Source organism: Equus quagga, chromosome 13 (genome assembly GCF_021613505.1).
Source record: "Equus quagga isolate Etosha38 chromosome 13, UCLA_HA_Equagga_1.0, whole genome shotgun sequence".
Taxonomy (NCBI): Eukaryota; Metazoa; Chordata; class Mammalia; order Perissodactyla; family Equidae; genus Equus; species Equus quagga.
This window is the reverse complement of record NC_060279.1, coordinates 37,844,439-37,869,779: the sequence shown is the minus strand read 5'-3', so window position 1 is coordinate 37,869,779 and position 25,341 is coordinate 37,844,439. Positions and strand designations below refer to the sequence as shown.

The 25,341-nt window shown below is 49.0% G+C and overlaps 2 protein-coding genes across 6 annotated transcripts in view; both read right to left on the bottom strand.

Annotated features, from left to right (window-relative positions):
* ARHGEF2 (Rho/Rac guanine nucleotide exchange factor 2) overlaps positions 1 to 9,256 on the bottom strand; it is a 48,907-nt gene extending 39,651 nt beyond the window's left edge. For 2 of the 4 annotated variants that reach the window (XM_046682600.1, XM_046682601.1), the window contains exons 1-3: positions 9,105 to 9,256; positions 2,305 to 2,585; positions 769 to 886 (exon numbers count right to left, since the gene is read on the bottom strand). In XM_046682600.1, the coding sequence (XP_046538556.1) occupies positions 769 to 886; positions 2,305 to 2,564 (378 nt within the window). In that variant the 5' untranslated portion in view covers positions 2,565 to 2,585; positions 9,105 to 9,256. Of the gene's footprint in view, positions 1 to 768; positions 887 to 1,399; positions 1,470 to 2,304; positions 2,586 to 9,104 lie in introns of those variants that run through there. The other 2 variants (XM_046682602.1, XM_046682603.1) reach the window with 2 other exon arrangements.
* A 3,677-nt stretch (positions 9,257 to 12,933) lies between these two features.
* Positions 12,934 to 20,325, bottom strand: SSR2 (signal sequence receptor subunit 2). 2 transcript variants are annotated; one of them, XM_046684363.1, is made up of 6 exons: positions 20,254 to 20,325; positions 19,429 to 19,583; positions 18,632 to 18,730; positions 17,212 to 17,320; positions 15,284 to 15,361; positions 12,934 to 13,516 (listed from the first exon to the last, which is right to left on the bottom strand). In XM_046684363.1, the coding sequence occupies exons 2-6, from the start codon at positions 19,581 to 19,583 to the stop codon at positions 13,406 to 13,408; spliced, it is 552 nt and encodes a 183-aa protein (XP_046540319.1). In that variant the 5' UTR covers positions 20,254 to 20,325; the 3' UTR covers positions 12,934 to 13,405. The 2 variants fall into 2 exon arrangements, with proteins under 2 accessions (XP_046540319.1, XP_046540320.1); XM_046684364.1 differs by lacking the exons at positions 18,632 to 18,730; positions 19,429 to 19,583; positions 20,254 to 20,325 and adding an exon at positions 18,544 to 18,599 and having other exon boundaries at positions 17,212 to 17,437.
* Between the last annotated feature and the right edge of the window lie 5,016 nt (positions 20,326 to 25,341).

The window sequence follows — 25,341 nt, the reverse complement described above, 5'->3', positions numbered from 1 at the left end:
TCCCTGACAGGCTGTAACAGCCCCTTGCTGTCAGCGTCTCTCCCAAACCACAGGCACTTGAACGACGAGGCGGGGGTGGGTAACCCTCGCCAGCTAGAGGATGAGCAGGAAGGGAGGCAACCTTTAGTCACCAGGCTTGAGACATTTCTGTGCACTCAGGACTCTTAGCTAGTAGATCTAGTGGTGTCTCTAATGCCCTCATATCCTCAGTAGTCCCTAGGTCCTGACTTGAGATCCCCCCAGTTTTATGTGTCCTTAAGCCAGAAGGCTGGGCAATCTCTCTATCCTTTCTCATTTGATAATCCCACGATTATCTTGTTAGAGAACTATTGTCTTTCAAGGTACCAGATGCCTAGTTTCATCCCACAAATAATTTCAGCTCCAATTCTGAGAAACGTGGGGTCTACAGAAAGAAGTGGTTATAATAACTAGGGGAACAGGGGACTTTGAATGAGAGAGAAACAGAGATACCCACATCAATACAGAGACACAGACATGGAAAGGAAGGAACAGAGAGTCTTAGAGAAAGAGACAGAGGTGGGATACCAAGAGTGGGGGACAGAGCAGACAGACCAGGGGAAGCAGACAGAGGGGTGGGGTATAGACAACAGATTCCGCTTCAGTCAGATGGAGTCAGTGATGCCTGCGTACAGAAAGAGACCCAGCAGCTGGCAGAACAGAAGAGGCACAGAGTGGCAGCTGGACAGGCAAGGGGGCAGGAGAGGGGGAGGAAGTCGGTGGCCTCCACCGGGATTAGTCTGTCCATACCACGTGGGAGGATCGGCCACCTTGGTGCCGCAGTTCCAGAAAGGTGTCCAGTTCGTCTTGGCTCTGCAATAAGGGGGCCTCCTGGGGGCTCGTGCATCCCGATGCCTGCAGTTTGCTCCTGAAACACACATTGCCACCACTGCCCTCTGTATCCAGTGGCCAGTGACGGGCACAGGGAGGAACACCGCCTCAGCCCAGCCCTGTTGCTTGCCCCCAGCCCAGCCCTTCCTGTTGGCATAGGCTCAACCCAAACCCAAACTAACCTCCCTTTGCGGCTGTGCTCTGGCAGAGCTGCAGAGCTGGCTGCAGGCAAGGGTGACCCCTGCTGGTCAAAGGACAGTACTGCCCTCCAGAAGAAAGCTGGGATTCAGGGGGAGGGAAAGGGCAAGCTGGATTCTCAGTCCTTGCCTGGTTTCTGATGCCAACCTTTGGCCCACTCAGCTGAATGGTGTGCCCAGGGCTCCCTTCTGTCTATACCCAAAGGGCAAGAAGTGATGCCTGATAATGAAAGGTGGCACCTGGAAGACTCTGAGATACAGTTGGCACCACATAAGGGGTACCCAGGGCATCTCTGCCTTGGACTAGCTGCTCTTAGGAAGGTGCCATGAGCCCACCAGGCAAGGCTTCTCACCTGAGTTCCCACCCAAGCCAGTTCAGGGACAAGGTGCAGGGTCCTCTCTCTCCACCCGGTCCAGCCAGCTCTGCCCAGGAGGTAGAGAAGGTTCGTCTACTCACCGGAGCCAAGGGAACTCGTCTAAGGGGACCATTGCCAAAGCATGGAGACAGTGCCCTTCCATGACTAGCAGGCCCTCACATGACCAATCACACTGAACTCTTCATGCTGACCCCTGGACCTTCTCTTTCTGACTTCCTCTGTCTTTGGGGAAGTGGTCAGGGATTTTCCAGGAGACGGGGGAAGAGATGGGTCCCTCTCTTCCGGTCTGCCGAGCGTAAGCAGGCCTCTGAGCAAGAAGAGCTATTCCCCCATTGCAGGGCCATACTATGAGGTCCAAAACATCTTGGGTCTGCCTCAGGCTGGACCCAGCAGGTAGGCAGCAATTTGGGAAAGGGGCAGGTTCAATGCTCCAACCCTGGGACCACGTCTTTCAAGAAATCTCCCAAAGTTCTCTGGGCCTCAGTTTCTTCACCTGTAGAATGAGATTGGGCCGTGTGATCCCTGAGTCCCTTCCAGCTCTGGCACCTTTGTATGACTCTATGAAACCCAGTTGGAGATGGAGGCAATAAGACCAAGCGTCCTGATACTCACCCCAACTCCATACCTTACCCCCTCCACTCTGACCCCCGCCTGCCCTGGAGACAAGGTAGAAAGAAGGTGCTAGGACCACTAGGGAGAGCCACATTTTAAAAGGTAGGGTCCATCATCCCCAAGGGCCCACAATAGGCCTGCGTTCTGATTCTCTGGGGAAGAGACCTAGGGGACCAGGTCTCTTCAATTCCTGTCATTCCTTTCCAACCACTTTCTCCTGGGTCTAGGACTTGAGGGAAGGAGGGACAGGAGGTCCCCTGGCGGTTTACCTGCTCAGTGGATCCTGGAGCTCCCTGCCTGGCCCCCAACTATGTCTTTTGAAGGGGTCATAGTTGTGGCTATGGGCACGGAAAGCCCCCGACCTTCGGAGGGGCACAGCATGGAAGCCATCTCCCTCCTTTTTTCCCTCTTCCTCCTCCTCTTCCTCCAGCTGCTCTCTGGACTCCACCACAGACAGGCAGCGGCGAGTGTGGCCTTGGGGTACCGGCTCTCCACCTGTGAGGAACACCTCTGGGACGTCTCTGTTCATGGGAGGCACACACAGGCCAGTCTGAGTCAAGAAGACAGAGAAGGATGAGCAGGGTTCTAGAACTCTAGACACGTGGAACTAGAAAGATGTCACAGTCAGCAGGGCCTAGAGTATCTAGTTACCCCTCCCTTTCCTGAGGCACTGAATTCGAGAATGGCTGGCTCAGGATCACACTGGAAATGGAGTGCAGAGCCAAGTCTAGAAGTTGGGTTTTCTGACTTCTAGTCCAGTGTTCTTACCAGTACCTAATGACGCCCTCACTCACTCATTATTATTCCATTTACGGAGCATCTATGTGGCAGAAAGCCAAGCCAAGCAAAGAGAAATAGATATTGTGTCTGTCCTCGAGGAATTCATAGTCTAGTGAGTGTGTGTGTGTGTGCACGCATGCATATGTGCACACAGACAAAAGCACAAAACACAAATGACTGACTGGCCAGAGTATGCCAAAGGCGACAAGCCAAGTTTCAACAAAAGGCCTTGTGCTACCAAAGGAATGAGTGCATATAACCAGTTGGAGACTCAAAAAAGGGAAATAGAAGGAAGTAGAAAACCTTTGAGATGGGCCTGGAGGGGTGGAGTGGTTGGGATTTGGCCAAGTTAGAGAGGGAGGAGGCTAGGCAGATAAAGCAAGAGAGAGAAAAGGTTTAGGAATGAGAAAATATTGTGATTTCTTCCCTCTAGAACTCTGGTCATATGGGGAGTTAAGAAAGTGCTTATGACCTCTCCCCGGGAAGCAGAGAGAAGAGCTCCCAACCTCAGCCACATCGCAGTTCCTTCTCTCTCCTCCAAGGGGGCGTTGTCGTCACTGCCCAACACCCCCCGCTGCCATTAGGGCTTGCCTCAGCGTGTCTCAGAGTTAAGAACCCTCAGGTGCTCTTAAAGTTGAAAATGATAAGCCCCATTCCAGAAAGAAGTACCACATACCAGAGTATCAAGGTGCTGGAGGGGCAGGAAGGGGACTAACATTACTGCATACCCCTCTATACCTCATTCCTAGGCCCTGTCTCTCTGGACCTTCTGCTAGGATGAGTCTCCCAGGCTCCCCTTCTCCAGGGACCACCCAGCTAGTGAGATGTTGGGAGTTCTCAGGAGGACCAGGAAGCAGTGAGCCAGAATCCTGCCTCCTCCAAGGCTTTCTGTATTATTACTCTCCCCACACAGGAGAGTGCAGGTTGTTGGAAAGTTGCTCCTTCAATCTATTTTACCCTCTCTCATGGCAACCTGTCCACTGCCCCCACCCCACTCAGGACTACTGAGAAGCCACTTGAGCCCGTGTTGACCACATGCCTGTCCACCTCAGGGAAGGAGGGAGACAAGTGCTCAGGCCTCTGCAGACGGCATTCTGCTGCTCTGTCGGGTGGGTCTAAGGATAGAAAAGGAGAGGCCTGGGAAACCAGCCCAGGCCCTGTGCCGGTCCATGCTCATCACATCTGAAAGCAACATAGAAGGGACTCCTCAGCCAGCCACCAAGAGAGACCTTCTCTCCCCTGGTCTACAAACTTGGGCCTCGTGCCATCTGATGTGCTGTCTATAAATGGGATAGGCAGATCTGCAGGGAGCAGGACAGAGCCCGAGGGCCAGAGCATTCCTGCCAACCGGTGGTCTCCAAAGCTGAGATTTGGGGGGGCGGGGGGAATACTGACAACAAGTATTGTGAGAAGCAGTGGTGGAGGGAGGAATAGGAACTGGAGGTGCTCACTGGGAAAAGAGAGACAGGGACCGGGAACAGGACAGAAATTGAGGGGCACAGAGGGGGCACTGCGCGGATCTTGTGTGCTCTGGCATTCGGTGACCTCACGAAAGAGGAAAGACTGCTTGAGCTACACCCCCTGTAGCCAGCTTCTCTCTGCTCTCCCTGCCCCAGTCCTGCCTGCAGTGCCGACTGGGCAAGACGAAAGGACTGCAGTGAAGTTCAGCCCTTTTCTTTCCCTCCAGCCCTGGAGGGGCCACTTGCTGGAGAGGGTACCCTGCTACTCGGGCCTGGTAGACATTTCTGATCCTGAGATCTTTATGTTCTGAGATCTTCCCTCTTCTTCCTCCAGCTCAGACCAACTAGAATCTGGCCTCTTCTCAAAGATCTACCCTTTTCCCACCATCTCTGTCATTTCATTCATGGTGTCTGCCCTCTGTGAAAATGGAATCCACTGGGCTCCTTCTCCCTCAGATCTTCATTCCATTTCTCAGAAAGCTTTCCTAAACTCCACCCCTCCATGCTGTAACGTCAATAATTTTTATTCTATCCTTCAAAGAGGTGAGGTTTAGCAAGGCTTCCTCAACCCCCTCCCAGAAAGATTCCCTCCTCCGTTTTTTCGGAAATTCAAGCTGGGGCCCCCATGGGTTGTGTTCTCCTCTTTGCTTCTCCTCTCATTAGCTCTCTCCCAGCTCCCCCCTCCCATATCCTCAGCCTCCTGAGCTCAGGAAACAGTGCAAGGGAGCAGCCAGTGCTGGGTCTCACACAATGGCTTTATTTAGCTCCCGAATGAGATCACATCATGTCACATCACTGCTTCCGCTGAACAGAGAGATAGGAGATTTGAAATAGGTCTGGGATCAGACGCTCGAGATGGGGGCAGGGGAGGAAAGCAAGAAGGGGCTCTAAGAAGTCCTTTGATTTATCTTCCTGCCTGTTGATCAGATGGTTTTCCCACCAACACAGACTATCAGTGTCTCCTGCCTCCTCCTCTGAGTGTGCAACCTCCACCTATGACACCAGTCATCGGAGATTTGTTAGACAATCTACTGGGCACTGAGATGGGAGCATATAATATTTTAATACAGAGACATCTGTTATTCAAAACTCTGAGACCATACTTTCTTTAGGATCTTATAGTGGCTTTGAGGTCTGTCAGATTTGCTAGCTCTGCCGCCTTCACAACCTCATGACCTTAGGAACTTGCTTAATGTTTTTCAGTTTTAGAATCATCTGTAAAATGGGAATGATAATACCTACCCTTAAAGATGTTGAGAGACTTGGTGATGGCGTATGGATGCAACTAACGTTGTACTTGGCACAGATTAGGTACTTAATAAATGCTATTATTATTGTTGTTATTATTATTATCATTTAGAGGCAGAGAGAAGGCAGGGCAGACAGAAATGGAGAGCCGGAGAGAGGAAGACCCAAGACAGTAGTAGAGATAGACATTATATGATGATTGCCCCCTGTTCTCTCTTAAAAAAGAGAGAGAAAATAAATTACCTGTGGGCTGACACTAAAACAACTGAGATAGGGACTAATTATCCTAACTTCTGATAGAAAAGAGTGCTGAGGAAGCTGTCCTCTTCAAAGGGAAGGGAGGGACAGAGTGGCCTCTGGTCATTTAAAGCAGGGTTGGCAAACTACAGCCTGTGGGCCAAATCCATCCTGCTATCTTTTTACGTTTTTTTTCTTTTTTTTACAGATTGCACCTGAGCTAATGTTTGTTGCCAATCTTCTTTTTTTCTTCTTCTTCTCCTCATAGCCCCCAGTACATGGTTGCACATTCCAGTTGTAGATCCCTCTGGTTGTGCTATGTGGGACGCCGCCCCAGCATGGCCCGACAAGCGGTGCCATGTCTACGCCCGGGATCCGAACCAGCGAAACCCTGGGCCGCCAAAGTGAAGCGCGTGAACTTAACCATGGGCTCCAGGGCCAGCCCCGTGCTATCTTTCTTAAACGGTCGGAAAAAAAAAGCAAAAGAATACTACTACTTTGTGACACATAAAAATTATATGAAACTCAACTTTCAGTCGTTCATAAATGAAGGTTTTTTTGGAACACAGCCATGCTCATTCAGTTACATCTGTTCTATGACTGTTTTCACCTCATCACAGCAAAGTCGGTAGTTGCGACAGAGAACCACAAAGCCTAAAATATTTATTATTTAAGTCTTTGCAGACTCCTGATTTAGAGCAACTGGGTCTCAAAATCTCAGGAAGGAGGAAAAAGAGATCAAAGAGTGACATGAGGGCTCACTGCACACCCACCAGGCATTCTGCAACAAGCTCGGGGGCGGAGGGACAGTGAAGACCCCAACATAGCCATTTCCTAAAGAGCATCTGGAGTCTGCGGGCGAGAGAGTTAACCCATAATGAGTACCGACATCATCTTGTGGGATCCTCACCACCATTTCTTGAAATGGACATTATCTCTGTTTTATATATGAAGAAACAGGTAGCACAGAGAAGTAAAGAAACTTGCTCAAAGTCACAGGGCTGTAGGAAGTGGAGCTGAGTGTTCAAAGCAGATCATCCCACTATTGAGCCTGAGGACTTTTCTGAAACCAGAAGACAAGCTCCCAAAGCAAGCAAGTAGTTAGCTCGGAAAGAAATCTGGCAATATTGTTATTCACCCCCACCCCCACCCCATTCCCACCTTGCCCCCCAGCCAAAGAAAGGAAGTAGCTTCCAAAAGAAATTAGACGGAGGTTCCAAAGAAGTTCAGTTTGTGCTTTCTCTTCCCTCTGTTCTCTCAGAAGTCTGATGAGGTGATGGGGGGGCAGCCAGGGCTCTGCCTATGTTTGCTGCCAGCAAACACTGGGAGGAGGAGCTGCTGATAGCAACCACACAGCTCGGAAGGGGGACTGGGGCAATGCTGGAGGGTCCTTTCACAGCCTGGGGGGCTCCCTGGGTCTGGATCTGGGGTCCTAAATCTCCCAAACGGGGACAATAACGGGAAAGACCTGAAAGAACCAGGTAATAAAGAAATAAGAACGGGGAGGAAGGGAGAGGCCGGACGAGAGGGTCTGCTAGCTTCTCCTCCAGGTCTCCTAGCCCTGGGGAACGGGGTCATAGAAAACCCTTTGATGGTTCAAAATTTAACCTACCTGCCTCTTCTCCCCTAGAAAGTAAACCATTAATCCAACAGTGTCTTGCAAAGAGGGCTAAAGCAGGGCTTCTCTTAGCCGCAGATAAAGAAGACCCCAGTAACCCCAGTTCCTTCCTACGCCTGCTCCCCGGACACCCCATTCTATGGCAGGTCATAGCACCTGAGTCTCTAATACCTCCTGCCTCACCCTGACTTAGCTACATCATTGCTCTCTCTCTCAGTGTGAGATACATGAGATTTTGCCATGTGCTGAACACTGGTGTCCTGGAACTCACTCTCCTTCTCTGACTTTCCTGTCAACTGCCAGAGAGTAGCATCACAATTCCAAAATCAAAGGAAAGGCAAGGGTACAGAGAGAGGATTCATTCAGCAAACATTGCTTTCGCACCCACCAGGTTTCAGGCCCAGAGAAGAGCACCCAGCAGGGTCTATGCACAAATACAACGGTGGGACGCGGTAAGTACAGGCAAAAGCCGCCTGCCCACACCAGCTTCCAGGCCCCCTCCTGAGAGGCGCCCACCTTCTTCCCAGGCCCACAGGGCAGAATGATCAATTTTGTTGTTAGTACTTAGTTCCAGAAGTTCAAAGCTAGAGAGTAGGGCACCTCCAGCCCCCATATCGAAGCACACCTCAGGCATCTCAAACAGGCAATCAGGCATCTCAGACACCCACCCTAAACCACCCGCACCTCTTCCATATACTAGGCTCACAAGGCAGTCAGGAATTTGCTGCTTTGGGCTTCCAAGTATGAGCACCTTTTTTTTTTTTAATTGGTTTGCAAAAACTGAACCTAGGAACCCAGCCTTCTTCCTTTGTGCTAGGCCCTTATGCTTATTCTATCAGGAGCTTGTTGGGACCCAGGGTAGCCCATGATGTGCGGGGGCTAGGGAAGAGGAGGGTAAGACCAGTCAGAGCTCTTCTACCTCCTTCCAGTTTCTTGGCATGTGTTCTGGGTGCTGTGCCAGAAGGGTGGGGCAAGAAAGGGTCTGAGGTTCAGAGGGACACACCTGAGAAGACTTTGGCCACTGTGTCACAGGGAATTAACCCATCAGATTCCAGGGGACAGCTATAAGTAGTGGGTGGAGTAGGAAAGCTCTAATCTGATGGATGGGGTAATCTGGAATCTGGGAGTCTCTGGCTCACAGGTATGAGTTGATGGCCCTTTAAATCTCACAATTGATCCCCAGGGATAAAGAGAACAATGTCAGGCACTACAGGAAGGGGACCCTGGATGAATTAGGATCTCAAGGTTTTAAAATTCCAGAGCCATCCTTCCTGGCCATACCTCCTGAGTGGGACAAAGACCAAAAGACAACAAAATGGACTTTGGTGTCAGATGGACTTGAGTTCGAACCCCAGTCCTACAGTTTACCTCTTAATTGACATGGGTTATTTAACTTCTCTAAACCACACCTGTAATGGAGGGATTATGGTATATCAACCCCATAGGATTGTGAGGATTAAGAATGTATAGAAAGGGTTTAAAATCACTTGTTGCACAAACAGTAAGTGTTATCTCTTGGCCATTATTGTGATTCCCTATTTGCATACTTACACACACTTAAAATGCCCCCTGAGTGAAAATGGGAGCTGAATGTGGGAGGCTGGTGGAGAAGCTACAAATTGTCCCGCCACTTCCTGGGGTGCTGAGGGGTTCTTGAAGATCTCTGCTTCTGGGGAATGCCCATTCACGAGGGAAGGACCCAGGGAAAGGGAAGAGGGAAACTCACCAGACCCGGAAGATATTCCAAAGATGGGGGACCTGTTCCTGTCCTCAGTTGGTGACTTCAACGTAGGAAAAAGTCCTGCTTCAGGTAGCCCCTCTAAGAATCCAGTCCAGCACCCAAGTGGGGGTGCCTCCCTCTCAGGGCTTTTAAGGGAACGGCTCATGGCCCAGAAGTTTGCATAGGAGACAGGGGGGACTCATTCCAGTCCTGACCAGCTGCCTCTTCAACCACTCCAGCCCTTCCCTTCCCCGCCCTACTTCAAACACCCCAGACCTTTAACCCTTTGGGTGCCATTGCTGGTCCCGAGGATTCCTGGGTTCCCCGGTCCCCAGCATTCCCTCAACAAAGAGCAGCCCCCGGATTCAGGCTGGGGTGGGAACAGGTACAGGAAGCCAAGCCGGGGTAACCTGAGGGAGAGTGTGTGGAAACCCGACATCCCAGGGAACTTTCACCTTCCTTCCAGCGGGGACAGGGTGGTGCTGAGGAGGGGAGAAAGAGGACATCTCAGGGAAAGGCCCACAGCTGGAAACCTACTTAACAGCAAGGTCCTATTGGGGTCAGGGAGGTCCTTTGCCCTCTCTCAGATTTGGCGTCAAGATGCTTGTTGGTCCCTTTAAGAGGCAGGTTACAGCAGGGGGAGGAGGAAAGATTGTATTTTCTGTGATGAAAGTGCAGGGAGGAGCAGCTACAAGGACAGCTACGACTGAGGAGGCCCTGGCTTCAGCTAGCAGGAACAGGGGCACCAAGCAGCTCAGCACACACAGGCCTCCCTGCTTGTTGTGGATACCGGCACAGGATATCTGAACAGCCCCCTCACCCGCTTCCCCAATAACAGCTTCTGGGGGGTGCTGACTCACCCCCACTGTTCCCTGGGGCAGAGGACAGCGTGGGCAGACATTGGACTTCCTGAGGTAATGGGGGACCCTCCTCCTACAGGCCCTGTGGTCTGGTGGTAAAGGGTATGTTGGAGTTGGAAGACCCTAGCTGGCTTTGCCAACTCCCTAGTTATGAGGCCTTGCAGAAGTTCCTATTAGCCTGATTTTCTCGTCTGTAAAATAGGGGTGTTAAATTAGCTACGTGCAAATAGTGGGACATAAACATTGAGCCTATACTAGTTATTCAATAAAGAGGCTAGCGGCCACTTGCTGTGTGACCTTGGCTAAGCCACTTCACTCTGCGCCTTTCCTGATCTATTAAATGAGAGGATTAAATTCGGTGATCTATGGTCTATCCTTGCTCTAGAATTCTGAGTGAGAGGAAGAGGGGAGTTGCTGCCAGACGTGGAAACGGTGTACCCTTTCCTACCTGGCTGGACCCCAAACCACACGATGAGTGACTGCAATTGCTTCTCACTTCACAAGAACGCGGGGAAACACTTGCTTCATTTTTCTGGTGTGGGGTCCTCAGAAATCCTCTGATTAAACAATCTCGTGATTGTCCAGATGAGGACACAGGCTCTCAGAGGGAGTGTGACTCCCCTGAGCTCATTCAGCCATTTGGTGGCGGAGTTGGGGCCGGGACCCAGCACTGCTGCTTCTGTCTGTGGTCAGTGCTGCCTCCAGCACCCTGAGCTGCTCCTGCTCTCTGAAGGGATTAAGCTTTATAACTTCCTGAACCACTGGATTTCTTCCAGTTTCTTGGAAATTCAGATTCCTTTCCCATTGACTTTCTTCAGGTAGAGCCCCAAAGCCCAGTACGTGAAGTGGGTGGACACTGGGCACCTGGCTCCTCCTGGTACCGTGGCTGGGTGTGGGTGTGCAGCTGCCAGCTGGAAGTTTGGACAATGTGGGAGGGATAGACGGCTGGTTTCCAGGGGGTGGAGGGGACCCGGAACACGTTGGCAGCTGGGTTACTATCTATATTGCCTTTTAGGGAGGAGCCGCTCAGTTTTTTTTGAGGAAGATTGGTCCTGAGCTAACATCTGTTGCCAATCTTTCTCTTTTTTTTTTTTTTCTCCCCAGCACATAGTTGTATATCCTAGTTGCAGGTCATTCTAATTCTTCTATGTGGGATGCCTCCACAGCATGGCTTGATGAGTGGTGTGTAAGTCTGTGCCCAGGATCCAAACTGGCGAACCCTGGGCCGCCAAAGTAGAGTGTGTGAACTTAACCACTCGACCACGGGGCTGGCCCCTAAGCCCCTCAGTTTTGGTACCCAATTTCCAGGAAGGCTGTGGGACCGGTGCTTACGTTCCCTCTCCCTGACAGACCTCCAGACAACCCAAGATGAGGGTCTACACCTCCCCAGGGTGGTTTCCATTAGAGTGGAGAGCTGTGCTCTGATACTCATCCTCCCAATAAATTAACTCAAGAAGTTCAGAGGGCTCAATCCTAAGGCCAATTATTCCGGGTAAGTCTGTCTATAGATTTTAGAGGCTTTTATATTCTCCAACTCCACTACTTAAGGGAGGTTCAAATTCCACCCCTACCTCCAAGGAAGTTGATCTTTTGAGAGATGAAGCTTCTGGTTTTGGCCTTTTTTCAAGGTGCCTGTGACACTAAGTGCCTTCAGAATGCTTCTCTTGTCACCTGTGTCAGGCCTGGGTCCCCCTTCCCACCCGTCTCCTCCATAACAAGGGCCAGGACACAAAGTGCTGAGTCCTCCAAGGAAAGGTGGATTGCCCCAGCTTTCAGGAAAGGAGTCCCTCCCAGAATTCAGACTGAGGAAGAAATCCTCTGTTACCTTCCAGAGTTATGAAGTTTATCCTGTCCTCTAAACCAGAACTCCTCCTCTGCCAGGTTAACTCCTCATTCTGTTTTCAGTGGAGACTACACAGATGAAAAATGTGTGTTCCCTCCTCCAAAGACTAACATTTCATAGTCCTAGAGAGCAAGACAATACAGATCAAACCAGCTCCCTTTCCCTTCCCTACACTTGTTCTCAAGCCCAAGCTTCTGACCCATTGCTTTTGTGCCTATTCTCCTGAGCAAGTCCCAGGTCCCACCAGGAGTACAGTGAACAAGGGCAAATATATCCTCCTCGCCCTCTGACCTGGCCAGTCCCGGGGTCTCCGAGGTGCAGCCCCTGAAAGACCGATGTGAGCTGGCGGAGGGCTACTCCATTTGGATTCTCCCGTTGTCTCCATGTCCTTTTCATCCTTCCTGGGCCCCAGAGGCTCCAACTGCTGGGCGAAGGAAAGGTTAAACCGGTTGAGCAGCCCCCCCCCCCACCACCACCCCCCGAGAGAATCTACACTGGGAAACTTGGTGGCAGGAACAAAGCGGGTGTTTGTTGGGTCTCCCTCCTGCCTGGGAGGCTGTTCTCGGACCACGGCATTCCTGGGTTGGACAGAGTCAGCTAAGAGCGGCTTCTCTCCACTGCTGCTATAGCAAAAACCACCGCCTTTCTACAGGCCCTGCTTAGGTAATGGTTCAGGGGATCCAGGCTCTTCTGCCCAACCTGAGCTCAAAGCAGGGGCATTAAAAATAAATTCAAGCTCCAGAAAAGTTAGTTTAGAGGAAGGGCTAGAATCAGGGGTAAGAGATAGCTTTGCAAAAACAATCAGTAAATAAATCAGACCAAAAGTCTCCTGGGGTATGAGAATGGCCGCTCATCTGCAGACCTCTTTCCCACCGTCTCCTCCAGCTGTGCAGAGGAGCTGACAGGCCAGGGAGGCTTCCGGCAATGGGTGGGGACTGGCGAGAAGAGAGAGAGAAATAGGGGATGGAAGCAAAGGGCTTCAAAAGGGGGCAGGTATCTCTGTGGGAACAGGACCCACAACCCCCACAGCAACTAGGCAGGAGTTCAGCTTGCCTGCCCAGGAGCCGGGGTGCTCAGGGCCTGAGCTCCGACAACAACCTGGGCTCACCCAGGTGACAGGAAAACAGACAAGTCATTGTGGCATTTGTTTTTATTAGAAAACCCCTTTTGGTAAGCGCTTCCCTAACCCAGAACAGAGACTGCGTAGCCTCCAAGAGTCCCACAGCTTTCATTTTATCTTCCACCCTCTTCTGACAGGGGAGGGCAGGCAATGGGGGTGGTGTCAGGTAGTCTCTGAAGTGCCCCCTCCTGGACCCCTGAAAGAGTTCACAGGCCAGCAATACACCCTGTGGCACTCAGTGGTGCACCTGAGGTCCCTCTAGGCTCAAGGCTGTTGCTGAAGGCGTTCCTGTTTGTATGGCTTCACGAATGGACCCACGGAGGCTCTCACAGACTCCCAGGCCTGGTCTCTCAGTCTGGCTGACAGCAGGGCAGGATCCAGAAGGCGGCCAGGGGCTAAGGGAGAAGCGACTGCATTTGAGATACCCTTTGGAGTCTGGAAAGCACCTGGATTTCTTGGGAAGGGAGGGCTGTGGAAGCTCCACTCAGTTCTTCTTGGTTTTGGGAGTGTCATATTTCCTCTTGCTGGAGTACCACAACAGCAGGGGGATGCCGATGGATGGGAGTGTCATGACCCCGAAGGCTGCCCAGTCCAGCTGTGGAAGACAACAGAGACCTTGCTTAGAAGTCTGGATTAGGGCACAGGAGAGGACAAAGAAGGAAGGGGTCCAATGAGATGTGGAGCAGCCCAGGCCAAATCTGAAGCAGGACCTAGGCAGGAAGGTTCCTCTCTGCCTACTCCTGACACAGAATTGCTCTCTAAAGACCAATCTGTCTTTCAAGCAGTGAAGCCAAAGGCCTCACCTGACCCAACTCAGCCTAGAAGAGAAGGTCCTCTCTCCTGGACAATCTTTGAGGAGGGAGATGCCCAGGTCTTGCCCTGACAGCCAGGCCTCCTGTGATCTAACCCCTGCTTATACTTCCAGCCCCCTCTCATTCTTCCACTTCACATTCTGCCCTCCAGCCTTGCTAAACCCCTTGCCATTCCTGGACTGCACCATGCTTTTTCTCACTTCTGAGCTACTCCTTCTTCCTAGGACACCTGCCCTTCCTTATCTTCTTTTTTTTTGCTGAGGAAGATTCACCCTGAGATAACATCTGTACCAATCTTCCTCTATTTTGTATGTGGGTCACGGCCACAGCATGGCTGCTCACGAGTGGTGTAGGTCTGTGCTCGGGAACTAAACCCAGGCCACCAAAGCAAAGCATGCGGAACTTAACCACTAGGCCACTGGGCCGGCCCCCCTTACCTCCTCTTTGACTGGTTAAACTTCTCCTCCTCCAGAAAACCCTCCCTGACTCTCAAAGACCATCAGACGTTCCTGCTGAATGCTCCTCCAGCACCTTGGATATGATCTCTATCACAGCACTCTTTCTCCCCCTTGACTTGTTCTGAGTGCCCATAAGATCTCTAATAGAATAAACTGTGTCTGAGGATTCACCCTTGTTTTCCCAAAGCAAAGCACAGAACTGAGCACATAATTAGGAACCTCCTAAAGGAATTTCCTTATTCAGGACTTCAGGCAAATCTTAAAATTCTCTCCTAAGGCCAGCCCTGTGGTCCAGTGGTTAAATTCAGTGTGCTCCACTTCAGCAGCCTGGGTTCAGTTCCTGGGCGCAGACCTACACCCCTCTGTTAGCAGTCATGCTGTGCTGGTGGCACACATACTAAAACATAGAGGCAGATTGGCATGGATGTTAGCTCAGGGCAAATCTTCCTCAGCAAAAAAAGAAATCTCTCTCCTACTCTAGACCGTGGCAAAGTTTCCACTTAAGCTTTCCGATGCTCTACGATTCTCTGAATCTAAGCAGATATTCTTTTTTTTAAAGATTGGCACCTGAGCTAACAATTGTTGCCAATCTTTTTTTCCTGCTTTTTCTCCCCAAATCCCCCCAGTATATAGTTGCATATTTTAGTTGTGGGTCCTTCTAGTTGTGGCATGTGGGACACCGCCTCAACATGGCCTAATGAGAGGTGCCATGTCCACGCCCAGGATTTGAATCGGTGAAACGCTGGGCCACTGAAGCAGAGCACGTGAACTTAACCACTTGGTCACGGGGCTGGCCCCACAGATATTCTTTTAAACCTCAAAATAGACCCAAGATTCTATGATGGGGCTCTACTCGAGGCTGAGTAGAGAAAAAGGGCAGTTTTTTGGTTATGACAGTTGTGATCTCATTGCCAAAAATCTCTAATCATGGTTAAATCAGGATATTTGATGGCTGTCTGTATCAGACACCACAGAACAGATATGGCAAGAACCAACCAACTAAACAAATCTTGCAAGAAGACCAAGAGGTCCCAAGCCAAAAGAGTGTTCTCATCCCAGGGGAATGATAAGTAAGAACATCGCAAAGCTTACAAAATGGGGGGAGAATCTCCTGTCAAATTCCCGCTGAGCCAGGATTCCTCCCTGTCCAGGTGCACTGGTGAAGCCAATCTGAAAAGAAAAGGGCATTAAGGCAAGTCCACATTCTTCTCATCTGAGAAGGGGCAGTTCCAACCAACCCAAGTCTAAGCACTAGATTCTTGGAGCTTCAAATAGATGAGGACAAGCTTTTGAACCAGAGAGAGTTGGGTGACTCTTAGTGTGTTATAAAGAGTAAATTAGGAGCCAGGAGACCTGAGAAACCCGTGAGGACCATACTAGACGAGGTAGGCCAGGTATGCAGCTGAAATTAAGCCAAATCCTTCTATCTTAGCCTCAGACACTGCAGAGAGCTGCTCACCACCACTGGCCCCTCTGCGGGGCCCGTGTGTAACGGAATGACTTGCCCTCGGCAATCATTTGCTTATTCCTCAAGTGGAAATACTCTTCTATACCTCACAGGTTGACATGAGGCTCAAACGAAATAATGAGAAGGATTCTGGAAGGTATAAAGCCCTACCCAAATGTACATTACTAGAGGAGGGGCGGAGTCTGGCCCACATTCCTTGGTCTTGGAGAGGTGGCCAAGAGTTTGGAGCACACCGCAAACAACTTTGTTCTAAAGCGGCGGTTGAGCCGTTGACTTTGTCTTTAACCCATCAAGTACCAGGTAGAACCAAAGAGTCCTAAAGTTGGTTCTGAAAGCAGAAATGACACAAGATGAGAAAATGTAACTACGATTACAAGAATATGATTCCATGTGGTTTATAAAAAAAGAAAACTCAGACAGTGTCCTGAACATTAGAGAATCTTCGATTTCTCTTAGTTCTATGGTGGACTCCATTGAGTCCCTTCCCTACCGTGCACTCACTAAGCAGCCTACAGCCCATGCAAACGGTCCTGTCAGGCCCTTTATAAAGGCACGACCTAAGCTTCCTGAGGGCTGGGACAGTGTCTTAATGTTCTTGGTATTCCCTAGAGTTTAGCACATTGCAGGAGCTCAGTAAATGCCTGTTGACCTTTACATCAATCAATCAAAAGACAGTTTATCACTGAGCTTCTATTATATATGGCAACAGAGAGAAATCTAAGAGAAAATTCTGGCCTCAAGGAGTTTATAATTAAATTGGGAGGTGGTGGTAGGGGAAAGACCTATACACAAGAAAGAGAACTACTAAAGACAGAAAATAATTAAATGTCCAAGTGGCACAGACTATAAGAGCTACAGAAGTTCAGATGCAGTCAATGAATGTTGACTGAAAGAATGAGTAGGAAGGAGCAACACGAAGTGTAAAAGCCAAAGACAAGAAGGAGATGCAGCTCAAACTGGGTCTTGAGAAGGCTTCGGATAATTAAGTGGAGGGGGGGTACTTCAAACAGAGAACAAAGGCAAAGTGGAAAGAATTAGCACAGAGTCGGGAGGGAGTGCAGGAAGGAGCTTGGCCTAATTAGGACGGAGGGTCTTTGTGGGGAGGGTGGGCGAGAAAGCTGGAGAGGCAGAGAACAGCTAGACTACCGGAGGAGATGCGATGTGAGGCAGACAAGTCTGTCCTTGATGCAATAAGCAGGAGCAAGACAGAGAAACAGAAGAGACTGGGAACAATCTGACAGTGGCACAGAAAATGGACTGGAAGGGCAAGGACAGCAATAAACTGGACAGCAAAGGACACATTCCAGATTACAAACACAGCAGAAGGAACGAAGAGGAAGGGAAGGCTACAGTACTCCCCTCCCATCCATTTTCATTACTTTATTCTGGGACTTTATAATTTGAAACATACTTCCTTCCTAAGGACAATATCCCAAGTTTCTGGTCCTTCTTATCTTCCTCAGAATTTAGCGGCTGCCTTGGAAATTTTCTGAAGAGTTTTCAAAGGCAGGCAGATCTGAGCCCCATCCAGCAAAGGGTTTGGGCCACTCACCACAACAGGCCCGTCCTCCTGGGCCAGGTAAGTAATAGTTGCTGAGGTGAAGTTGAAATAACCAGCCTTGAGAGGGCGCAGGACCACGGTGTGGGAGACATTGCTGGCACTGACCCAAGAGTTAAGGATGGGAAAAAGATGAAGCTGAAGTTGTAAGAACCTTTCAACTTGTGGACTAAACGCACCATTCACAAAAGAGTTGCCAGCACATGTGGTGACTTCACACCTGCAAAAATAACAAATACAGACTTTTTCCTAAACCTGAAGTGTGTGGTATAACATAATGTCTTCCTAGCCAAGTTTTAAGGGGTCTATGATGTACTCAATATCGAGGTTTTTTCATGTTGTACTCAATATCGAGATTTTTGGGGTTTTTTTTTGAGGAAGATTAGCCCTCTTCTTCTACTTTATATGTGGGATGCTGCCACAGCATGGCTTGATAAGCAGTGCGTAGGTCTGCACCTGGGCTGCAAACTGGCAAACCCCAGGCTGCCAAAGTGGAGCACATGAACCTAACCACTATGCCACTGGGCTGGCCCCTCTAGGTTTTTGAAGTAAACTTTCAAAGCAATATGTGTTATGGATGAAAAATTAGTCACTTAAGCTTACAGAAGAGCTTCCATTGACTATAAGTGAAGGAGGTTCTCGAAAATATAAAATAAAAACAAAAACAAGAAACACAAAGAGAACACTTACCCTCACCAGAAAATCTAAATATACTTTAATTCACAAGGAGGAGAAAAAAGTAATCTAATTCAAAACACTGAGGAAATAAGTGGTAGATCTCAATAAAGACTCAATGAATAAGAGCCTTTTTTTTCTTTTTGTGAGGAAGATTGGCCCTGAGCTAACATTTGTTGCCCATCTTCCTCCTTTTTTTAATTTTCCCAAAGCCCCAGTACATAGTTGTATATCCTAGTTGTTAGTCCTTCTAGTTCTTCTATGTGGGATGCCACCACAGCATGGCTTGATGAGTGGTGCTAGGTCCATGCCCAGGATCTGAACTGGTGAACCCCGGGCCAGTGAAGGTGAGCACGTGAACTTAACCACTTGGCCACAGGGCCAGTGCCAAATAAGAAGAGTCTTTAAGAGGTCACCCAGGTCCTCCACGCTAGCATCCAACTGAATTTCTTTTAAAAGCACCTTAAAAGTCCTTGTCTGGTCACAAACATCTTTCTAAGTGTCTACATCTTCCCAATACAGTATGTCTTAGAGCCTTATAACCTGAACTTCAGGAACATCCTTCTTTAGGTCTACCTTAAATCACAATTTTCCCCAGTCTCTCTTGCCCCCTTTTATCCTGAGAGGTGACAGAAGAACAGCCATGCACACCCAGGTGGCTGGAAGTGACGCTGCTCTTCTGCTGGCAACATTCCCTCCCCACACCACCAGGCTCCATCAGCCAGTGTCAAGAGGATACGGGGCAATCCGGTCCCATTTGACATTGAGCATTCCAGAGACGATGCCAAAGTCCTCTGGAGGGAAGGAATCATCAGATAACTCCACATCTAATGCAGCACTAGAAAACAGAGGAAACAAAAAAGGTTAGTAAGTAATGGATATAAAATTAAAGCAATCAGCAATTAAATCTGCCTGCTTGTCCTAAAAAAATCAGAGCTACAGAAGACAGATACAAGTCACACAGTAACTTGGGCTTGTTGCACTGAAGAATCTAGGTCAAGGACTGGATTCCATAGCTCAGAAGCCACCAAAACACTCAAGTAGCTAGGAAGGAAAGGGCCCAAATCCATTCTTGCCTCAATTTCTCCATGTGAATGTGTGTGTGTGTGTGTGTGTGTGTGTGTGTGTGTGTAAGGAGGGGAAGAGAAGCCAGATGCACTTGGAAGAGAAAAGTAACGGAATAAAATGAAAAAAAGGCACCAAAAATGCTTAGAGGCTAACGAAAGAAAGGAAGCCGAAACTTTAACCCCCTGAGGTAACACAGAACATACATATTTTGCCTCCTCATCTTCCTCTCCCTGTTTCACTACAATTCTTGCTTCTTCCCTGCTCTAAAACTCTTTCAACTCAGAAATGTGGAAGATGGTTTGTTGCAGCTTAGGTAGCAAGGTCCTCCTCTTCCAAAAGTGGGTCCAGCTGTCTATCACTCACTCATGATATCTGTCTCTCAAAGATAAAACACTGCTGGTCCCTGTTCCCAGCTGGGAAATCTAAGAATCCTGAAAAGGGCCCCCTGCAGCTCCAGGGCCTCCTCACCTTGAACCAACATTGTAGATGTTGTACTGTAAGGTCAGGTCTCGCCCCTCCACGGCATATCTGTTCAGCAGCGATTTGGAGGCCAAAAGCCTGGCTCCTTCCTCTGCTTGAGTGACAGCAAATAGAGCCAACACTGCAAACGCCAGCACCCTCATCTTTGGAGAAAAAAGCAAAATGAGCGATCAACCCAAGTATACAAATATCACTAGAATCTTCCTGACAGCCCTCCCCTACAAAGTTTATCCAAGCTCTTCTGATCTTATCAAAGCAGCAGCCCCTTCCACAGAGGAGTCCGTAAGCCACCAGAGCTGACCCATTCAAGAGACTCTCCTACCATCTCCTCTGCTCTGCAGCTCTCGAAAATCGGTCTAAGCACCAGCGTATCAGTTGCCCTCTTCCTGTCAGGGGCCCAGGGCGCTCCCCAACTGGTGGGGTCTTATGAGAGGACAACAAGTGGCCAGAAGAGGGCCTTCCTTAGGGTGCCCGAATTCTGCAGCAGCCTCTAGCTTTCCCTGGCTGCTGCCTTCCCGCTGCTCCTCTCCTCCTCCGCCCAGTTCCACTGGGATCGCCCCGCGCGCTCGCGGGGTCCTCCCCAACGCCCCGGTACCCCACCCTCCATTCTTGCCCCGGAATTCTTCCTCGCCCCCCACATCCCTTTCTAGGTCCCTCCGGGGGCTCCATCCGTTCTGCCCCCTCCCCCGTCTTGTCAAGATTACACGTCTTCCCGCTGGCGCGCCCTCTCCCGCATAACCCTCAGCCGCTGGGTGATGTGCGGACACGAGACGCCCCTGCTCCCGCTCGCATCTCCAGAGCCTTTGGACTCACCGTGGGTAGCCCAAGGGCCTTTCGGCAGCCACCACGACCGGAAGAGAACGTCAGCACCCGAAAGACCGGAAATAAGCTCTGGCCGGAAACCTTGGGAGTCCGCCCGATGCCTTCTGGGATTTGTAGTTCTTGAACAAGCCCCACCTTTCCCTTTGTAGTGCCCGCCCGCCTCTTGGACGCGAGAGGTCCTAAAACCGCCTTGTCTGTGCGGCCTCCACGGTTTTCTTATTCTGCCCTCTTCCGTGGCTTTTCAAGCTGGGTTGCCGTTACTGTATGTGATCGGCACCTGATTAGGTGCTTTGCAGAACTGGCAAACCTAGAGATTTGGATCATCTATTTGGAGTGTACTGTCGAGTTAGGAATTAGGGAAAAGCTATTTCTCTCAGGGCTACCAGCATTCTTGCTATTCCCAGGTGAGAAATTTAGTCATCCTCTAGATCCAGTAAGTCACCAAACGCTGAGCTTTATTTAGAAGCCCTTTGAGGTGCTGAAAAACTAGATCCTTTCCTCTGCGTTCCCCGTATAACTGCTTTATTTCATACTCCTTACTATATGCTATTTTTACTGCAGTAGTCTCCCTATCTTAGGTCTTTCCCTGCACTTTTCAATCAGCTACTAGACAAACTTCCCAAAACAGCATTTTGAACAGTAGACTCTAAGTTCAGAGGATGGACCGAAAATTTAGGCAGTCATGAATTTAAGTGTCAGTTCTGTCACTTACTAGTTAGGTAACCTTGAGGCAAGTGTTACTTGTATAAAGCCTTGGTTCCCAAATCTATAAAATGAGATAATTATAGTACTCTCAAAATATTGGGGGATTGGGCCAGCCTGGTGGCGCAGCAGTTAAGTGCGCACGTTCCACTTTGGGCAGCCCAGGGTTCTAATCCCAGGTGTGGACATGGCACTGCTTGGCAAGCCATGCTGTGGCAGGTGTCCCACATATAAAGTAGAGGAAGATGGGCACAGATGTTAGCTCAGGGCCAGTCTTCCTCAGCAAAAAGAGGAGGATTGGCAGCAGATGTTAGCTCAGGGCTAATCTTCCTCAAAAAAAAAAATATATATATATATATTGGGAGATCAGTTAAGATAATCTATGTAAAATTCTTAGCATATGGCCTGGCACGTGTGTGTGCTCAATAAATGGTATCTGTCAATATTACTATTATTCTCTATCTCCATCGTACCGTTCCTTCCTCCAGTATGCATTTACTGATCACCTAATTTGTACTTGTCACTGTCTAGGTACTGAGAATACAGTGATGAACAGGACAGATAAGGTTTTTGCTTTGGGTTACATTCTTGTGAAATAATACACATTCATCACCTGTATTTGTTTTAGTATCTGTCCTTCCATTCCCTACCTCCCAGACTCGAGCTCCTTGAGGACAGGTTGTCTGTTTTTCATTGCTTAGTGTCATGGCTGAGCACACAGAGGGTACTCCAGGAATGAATAATCACCACTATGCTACACATCACCTCCAATCTGCTCCTCCTTCAGGCCTTTGTGTGTGGTTTCCCTGAAATGCTCTACAGCCTCTCTTTCCTTATCCAAATCCAACCCATCCTTCAGGCCCGGTCCTGGTCTCATCCCCTCTGGGAAGCCTTCCTTGGCTTTGCCAGACTACGTTGCTCTTTTACAGCTCCACAGTTTATCGTGTCTTCTTCTAATTGTTTCTGGTCTGCAAAACTACTTTATTGATTAGGTGTAGTTCTCTAGTGTACACTTATCCAAGGGCCCTACAGCGATGCTGAGCGCACAGGAGGTACTCAAGAAACACCTGCTCACTGCAGGACTTTTCATTTCTTTCCAAAGCATTGTTTTCTATAGCAACTTCTCCAGGATTGGAAAGATGCGAAGTGTGAGTGTTCTTGTTTCTCAGACTCAGCTGAACCCAAAAGGAACAGCTTCAGCACGCACAGTCTAGAGACGTACAAAACAGCCACTCTGGATTCAGAAGAGAAACGTCTTCATTCTTACTTTGCCCGTTTATGCATTGACACTTCTCCTGCCCTTACTCCATCCAGTTGGGTCACTTGTTTGTTCACTGATACATTTAGCATTGAATTGTTGAGCACCTATTATGTGTGAAGCACTGTGATAGTCACTGTGGGAGATACAAAGGTAGAGCATGGTGTTAGCCCTCACGCAGTTTAGAAGCTAATGGTGGGAATGAGATATACTTGCGACTACAGTAAAAAGGCAAATGGGATGTCAAGCGCTCCTCAAAAAAACAAAAAAATTCAGTGGCTTCCCTTTGTCAATGGAAGTAAATCCAATTTCTTTGTCTGACAGTGAAGACCTTTCACTGTAGTCCCTTCTCCCCTCTGCTTTAGCCAGACAGACCACTCCCTCTTGCCCACTTTCTCACTTTAGAACTTTCGATCAGTGCAAGTTATTGAAGTTCAAAGAATCTTTGTTGACTACGTACTATCACTAACCCTCTGCTAGTTCCCGGGTAAACAAATATGTATGAGACATAACACTTGCCTTGGAAGAGTTTGTAACCTGCTGAATTTGGGGGTAGGGGGAGGGATAGATAAGCAGAGTATTTTGACACCGTCCTAAGTGCTCTGAAAGAGGTTAGCATGTGGTTTCCCAGTCTGTGGTTTGTCTTTTCATTCTCTTAATTTTGTCTCTTTGATAAATAAGAGTTCTTCATTTTAATTATAACGTCCTCTTAAAAAGCAGTTAGCACTGCCTGAGAAATACTGCCCCTTGGTGCTTTGGGTAGCACATGTGGAGTTTGGACATTTGGGAAGGAAAGACACCCAAGCTAAGACAAAATATGACACTTACACTTAATATAGTCAATGAAAAACATTGTTCACCAAAGTTCCCTATATCCAAGTGAATCTGCCTAGCAAATCCCTTGCAATTAATATAAATTGTGTTTTTCTTTCTCTAGAACTGGAGAGAACACAGGAAAACGTTGTGACAATAGACCTTCTCACCCTCGGGACCCTGACATATCTCACCGTGGATCAGAAAGTCTCAGACAAGGCATGGACTGTTAAAGACACATCATCTCTGTTTACAGTCTCCCTATTGGAATCTATTCTGCCTAGAGGAGAGATTTGGGGAGTCAATTGCTAGGGGAAATGTTTCTGTTGAAAGAGTTTCAAAAGAATAAAATGGCTTCCTGCCATCCTCAAGGGTACCCCAGACCAAGAGATTGAGTAGAACTTTGTTAGAAGTGCTGGGAACTGTGTGCCAGCAACAGAGGCATGCATAGCCAGTGTAAGGCTACCTAGGGCAGCTACTGGGCCTCCTGGGTGGTGTCACTGGTTTCATGCCCTATTTCTTGATGTTTAAGATAAAGCCCAAGCTGCTTACTGACCTCTCTTTTGGGATCTGCAACATGAGGGCAACTAAGATAGCGTGTGGCTAAGCTGCAAAGGAAGTAGCAAGCTGCTTGTTGGCTCGTGGCTAGGCAGGCACTTAGAAGTAGAGCCTTGGGGCCGGCCCCATGGCCGAGTGGTTAAGTTCGCGCGCTCAGCTTCAGGAGCCCAGGGTTTTGCCGGTTTGGATCCTGGGTGGAGACATGGCACTGCTCATCAAGCCATGCTGAGGTGGCGTCCCACATGCCACAACTAGAAGGACCCACAACTAAAAATATGCAACTATGTATCGGGGGGCTTTGGGGAGAAAAAGGAAAAGTAAAATCTTTAAAAAAAGAAAAATTGTGGTGAATACACACAACATTAAATTTACCATTTTAACCATTTTGAGTGTGCAGTTCAGTGGCATTAAGTACATCACATTGTGTGCAACCATCACCACCATCCATCTCCAGGACTTTTTCATTTTCCTAAATTGAAACTCCATATCTATGAAACGCTAACTCCCTATTCTCTCCTCCCCCAGCCCCTGGCAACCACCATTCTACTTTCTGTCTTTATGAATTTGACTACTCTAGGTACCTCATATAAGTAGAATCATACAATACATTCATTTTTTTTTTTTTAAGATTTTATTTTTCCTTTTTCTCCCCAAAGCCCCCCGGTACATAGTTGTGTATTTTCAGTTGTGGGTCCTTCTAGTTGTGGCATGTGGGACACCACCTCAGCATGGCTTGATGAGCGGTGCCATTTTCATGCCCAGTATTTGAACTGGCACGGATTCGGCCAGGATTCAGAAGCAGAGCTCGAGAACTTAACCACTCGGCCACGGGGCCGGGCCCTCATTTTTAATTTATATAAATAATACATGCTTATATTCTCATTGAGCAAAATCAAACAATACTGATATAGCAGGTATAAATGTCAGGATGCAAATTTAGATGTCCAAGAAATGTGAACTTCCTTATTTTTCTAAAATCAAACCTAATTTCCGTTTCCAACCCATTTTCCATCAGGTAGCAAGAACTGAACGTTAAGGCAGGGACTCCTCAGCCATTTTCTCCAGAGGTGCCTCTAATTTTCTAGAGGGCTCTTGATGTGCCAGAGGCATGGGGCATGGGGGAGGGGACTTCTCGTGCTTGGTCATCAATACTTTTTCTCTCTGGCATCTACTAAGATTTCCAGATCCTGTCTGCTCTCAGGCTGTGAGTTCTCTCAGAGCACAGCTGCCACCCTTCGGCCTATCCCGAGGCCTCCCCAGGCATGGCGCCTCACTCCCTTTCCCTCCCTCCACTTTTCACACCTCATTGGAGCCACAGGGAACTCAGTTGGGCTCTCCAAAGCCCTTCACCTCTTCCTTGCTACTCAAAGTCACTCCCGAATCCTGCAAACCAGGCTAGAACCTGGGGTGAGCAGGGATCTTAAAGGATGTCTCAGACTCCCTACCTGGGCACATCCCAGTTGACCGCTCTTTGGCTCCAGCCCCAAGCTGGGATGTGGAGAAACTCTGGTGCAGTCCATTGCATGCTTTGGGACCAGGCACGAGACTCTTCTTGCTCTTGGATTCACCAACCTATTTGGGTTGTTTCTTTGCTCCCCTCCCCTAAACCCACAACAGAGTTAAGTCAGAGCACAATGCAGGGAGGCTGCCAGAGCCTCAGAGCTCTTCTCAGGGGTTTATCCATGGAGGACTACGATCCTCTCTCCAGTTCTCTCCTCTTTCTTTTCTTCCTCCCCAATCTGGGCAGA

Coding starts and splice junctions, on each gene's coding strand:
- SSR2 (XM_046684363.1), bottom strand. CDS start 19,583: ATGAGGGTGCTGGCGTTTGCAGTGTTGGCTCTATTTGCTGTCACTCAA. Junction 18,731..19,428: donor ATCTACAATGTTGGTTCAAG/GTGAGGAGGCCC, acceptor TCTGTTTTCTAG/TGCTGCATTAGATGTGGAGT. Junction 13,517..15,283: donor GGAGATTCTCCCCCCATTTT/GTAAGCTTTGCG, acceptor TGTCTTCCACAG/CTGGACTGGGCAGCCTTCGG.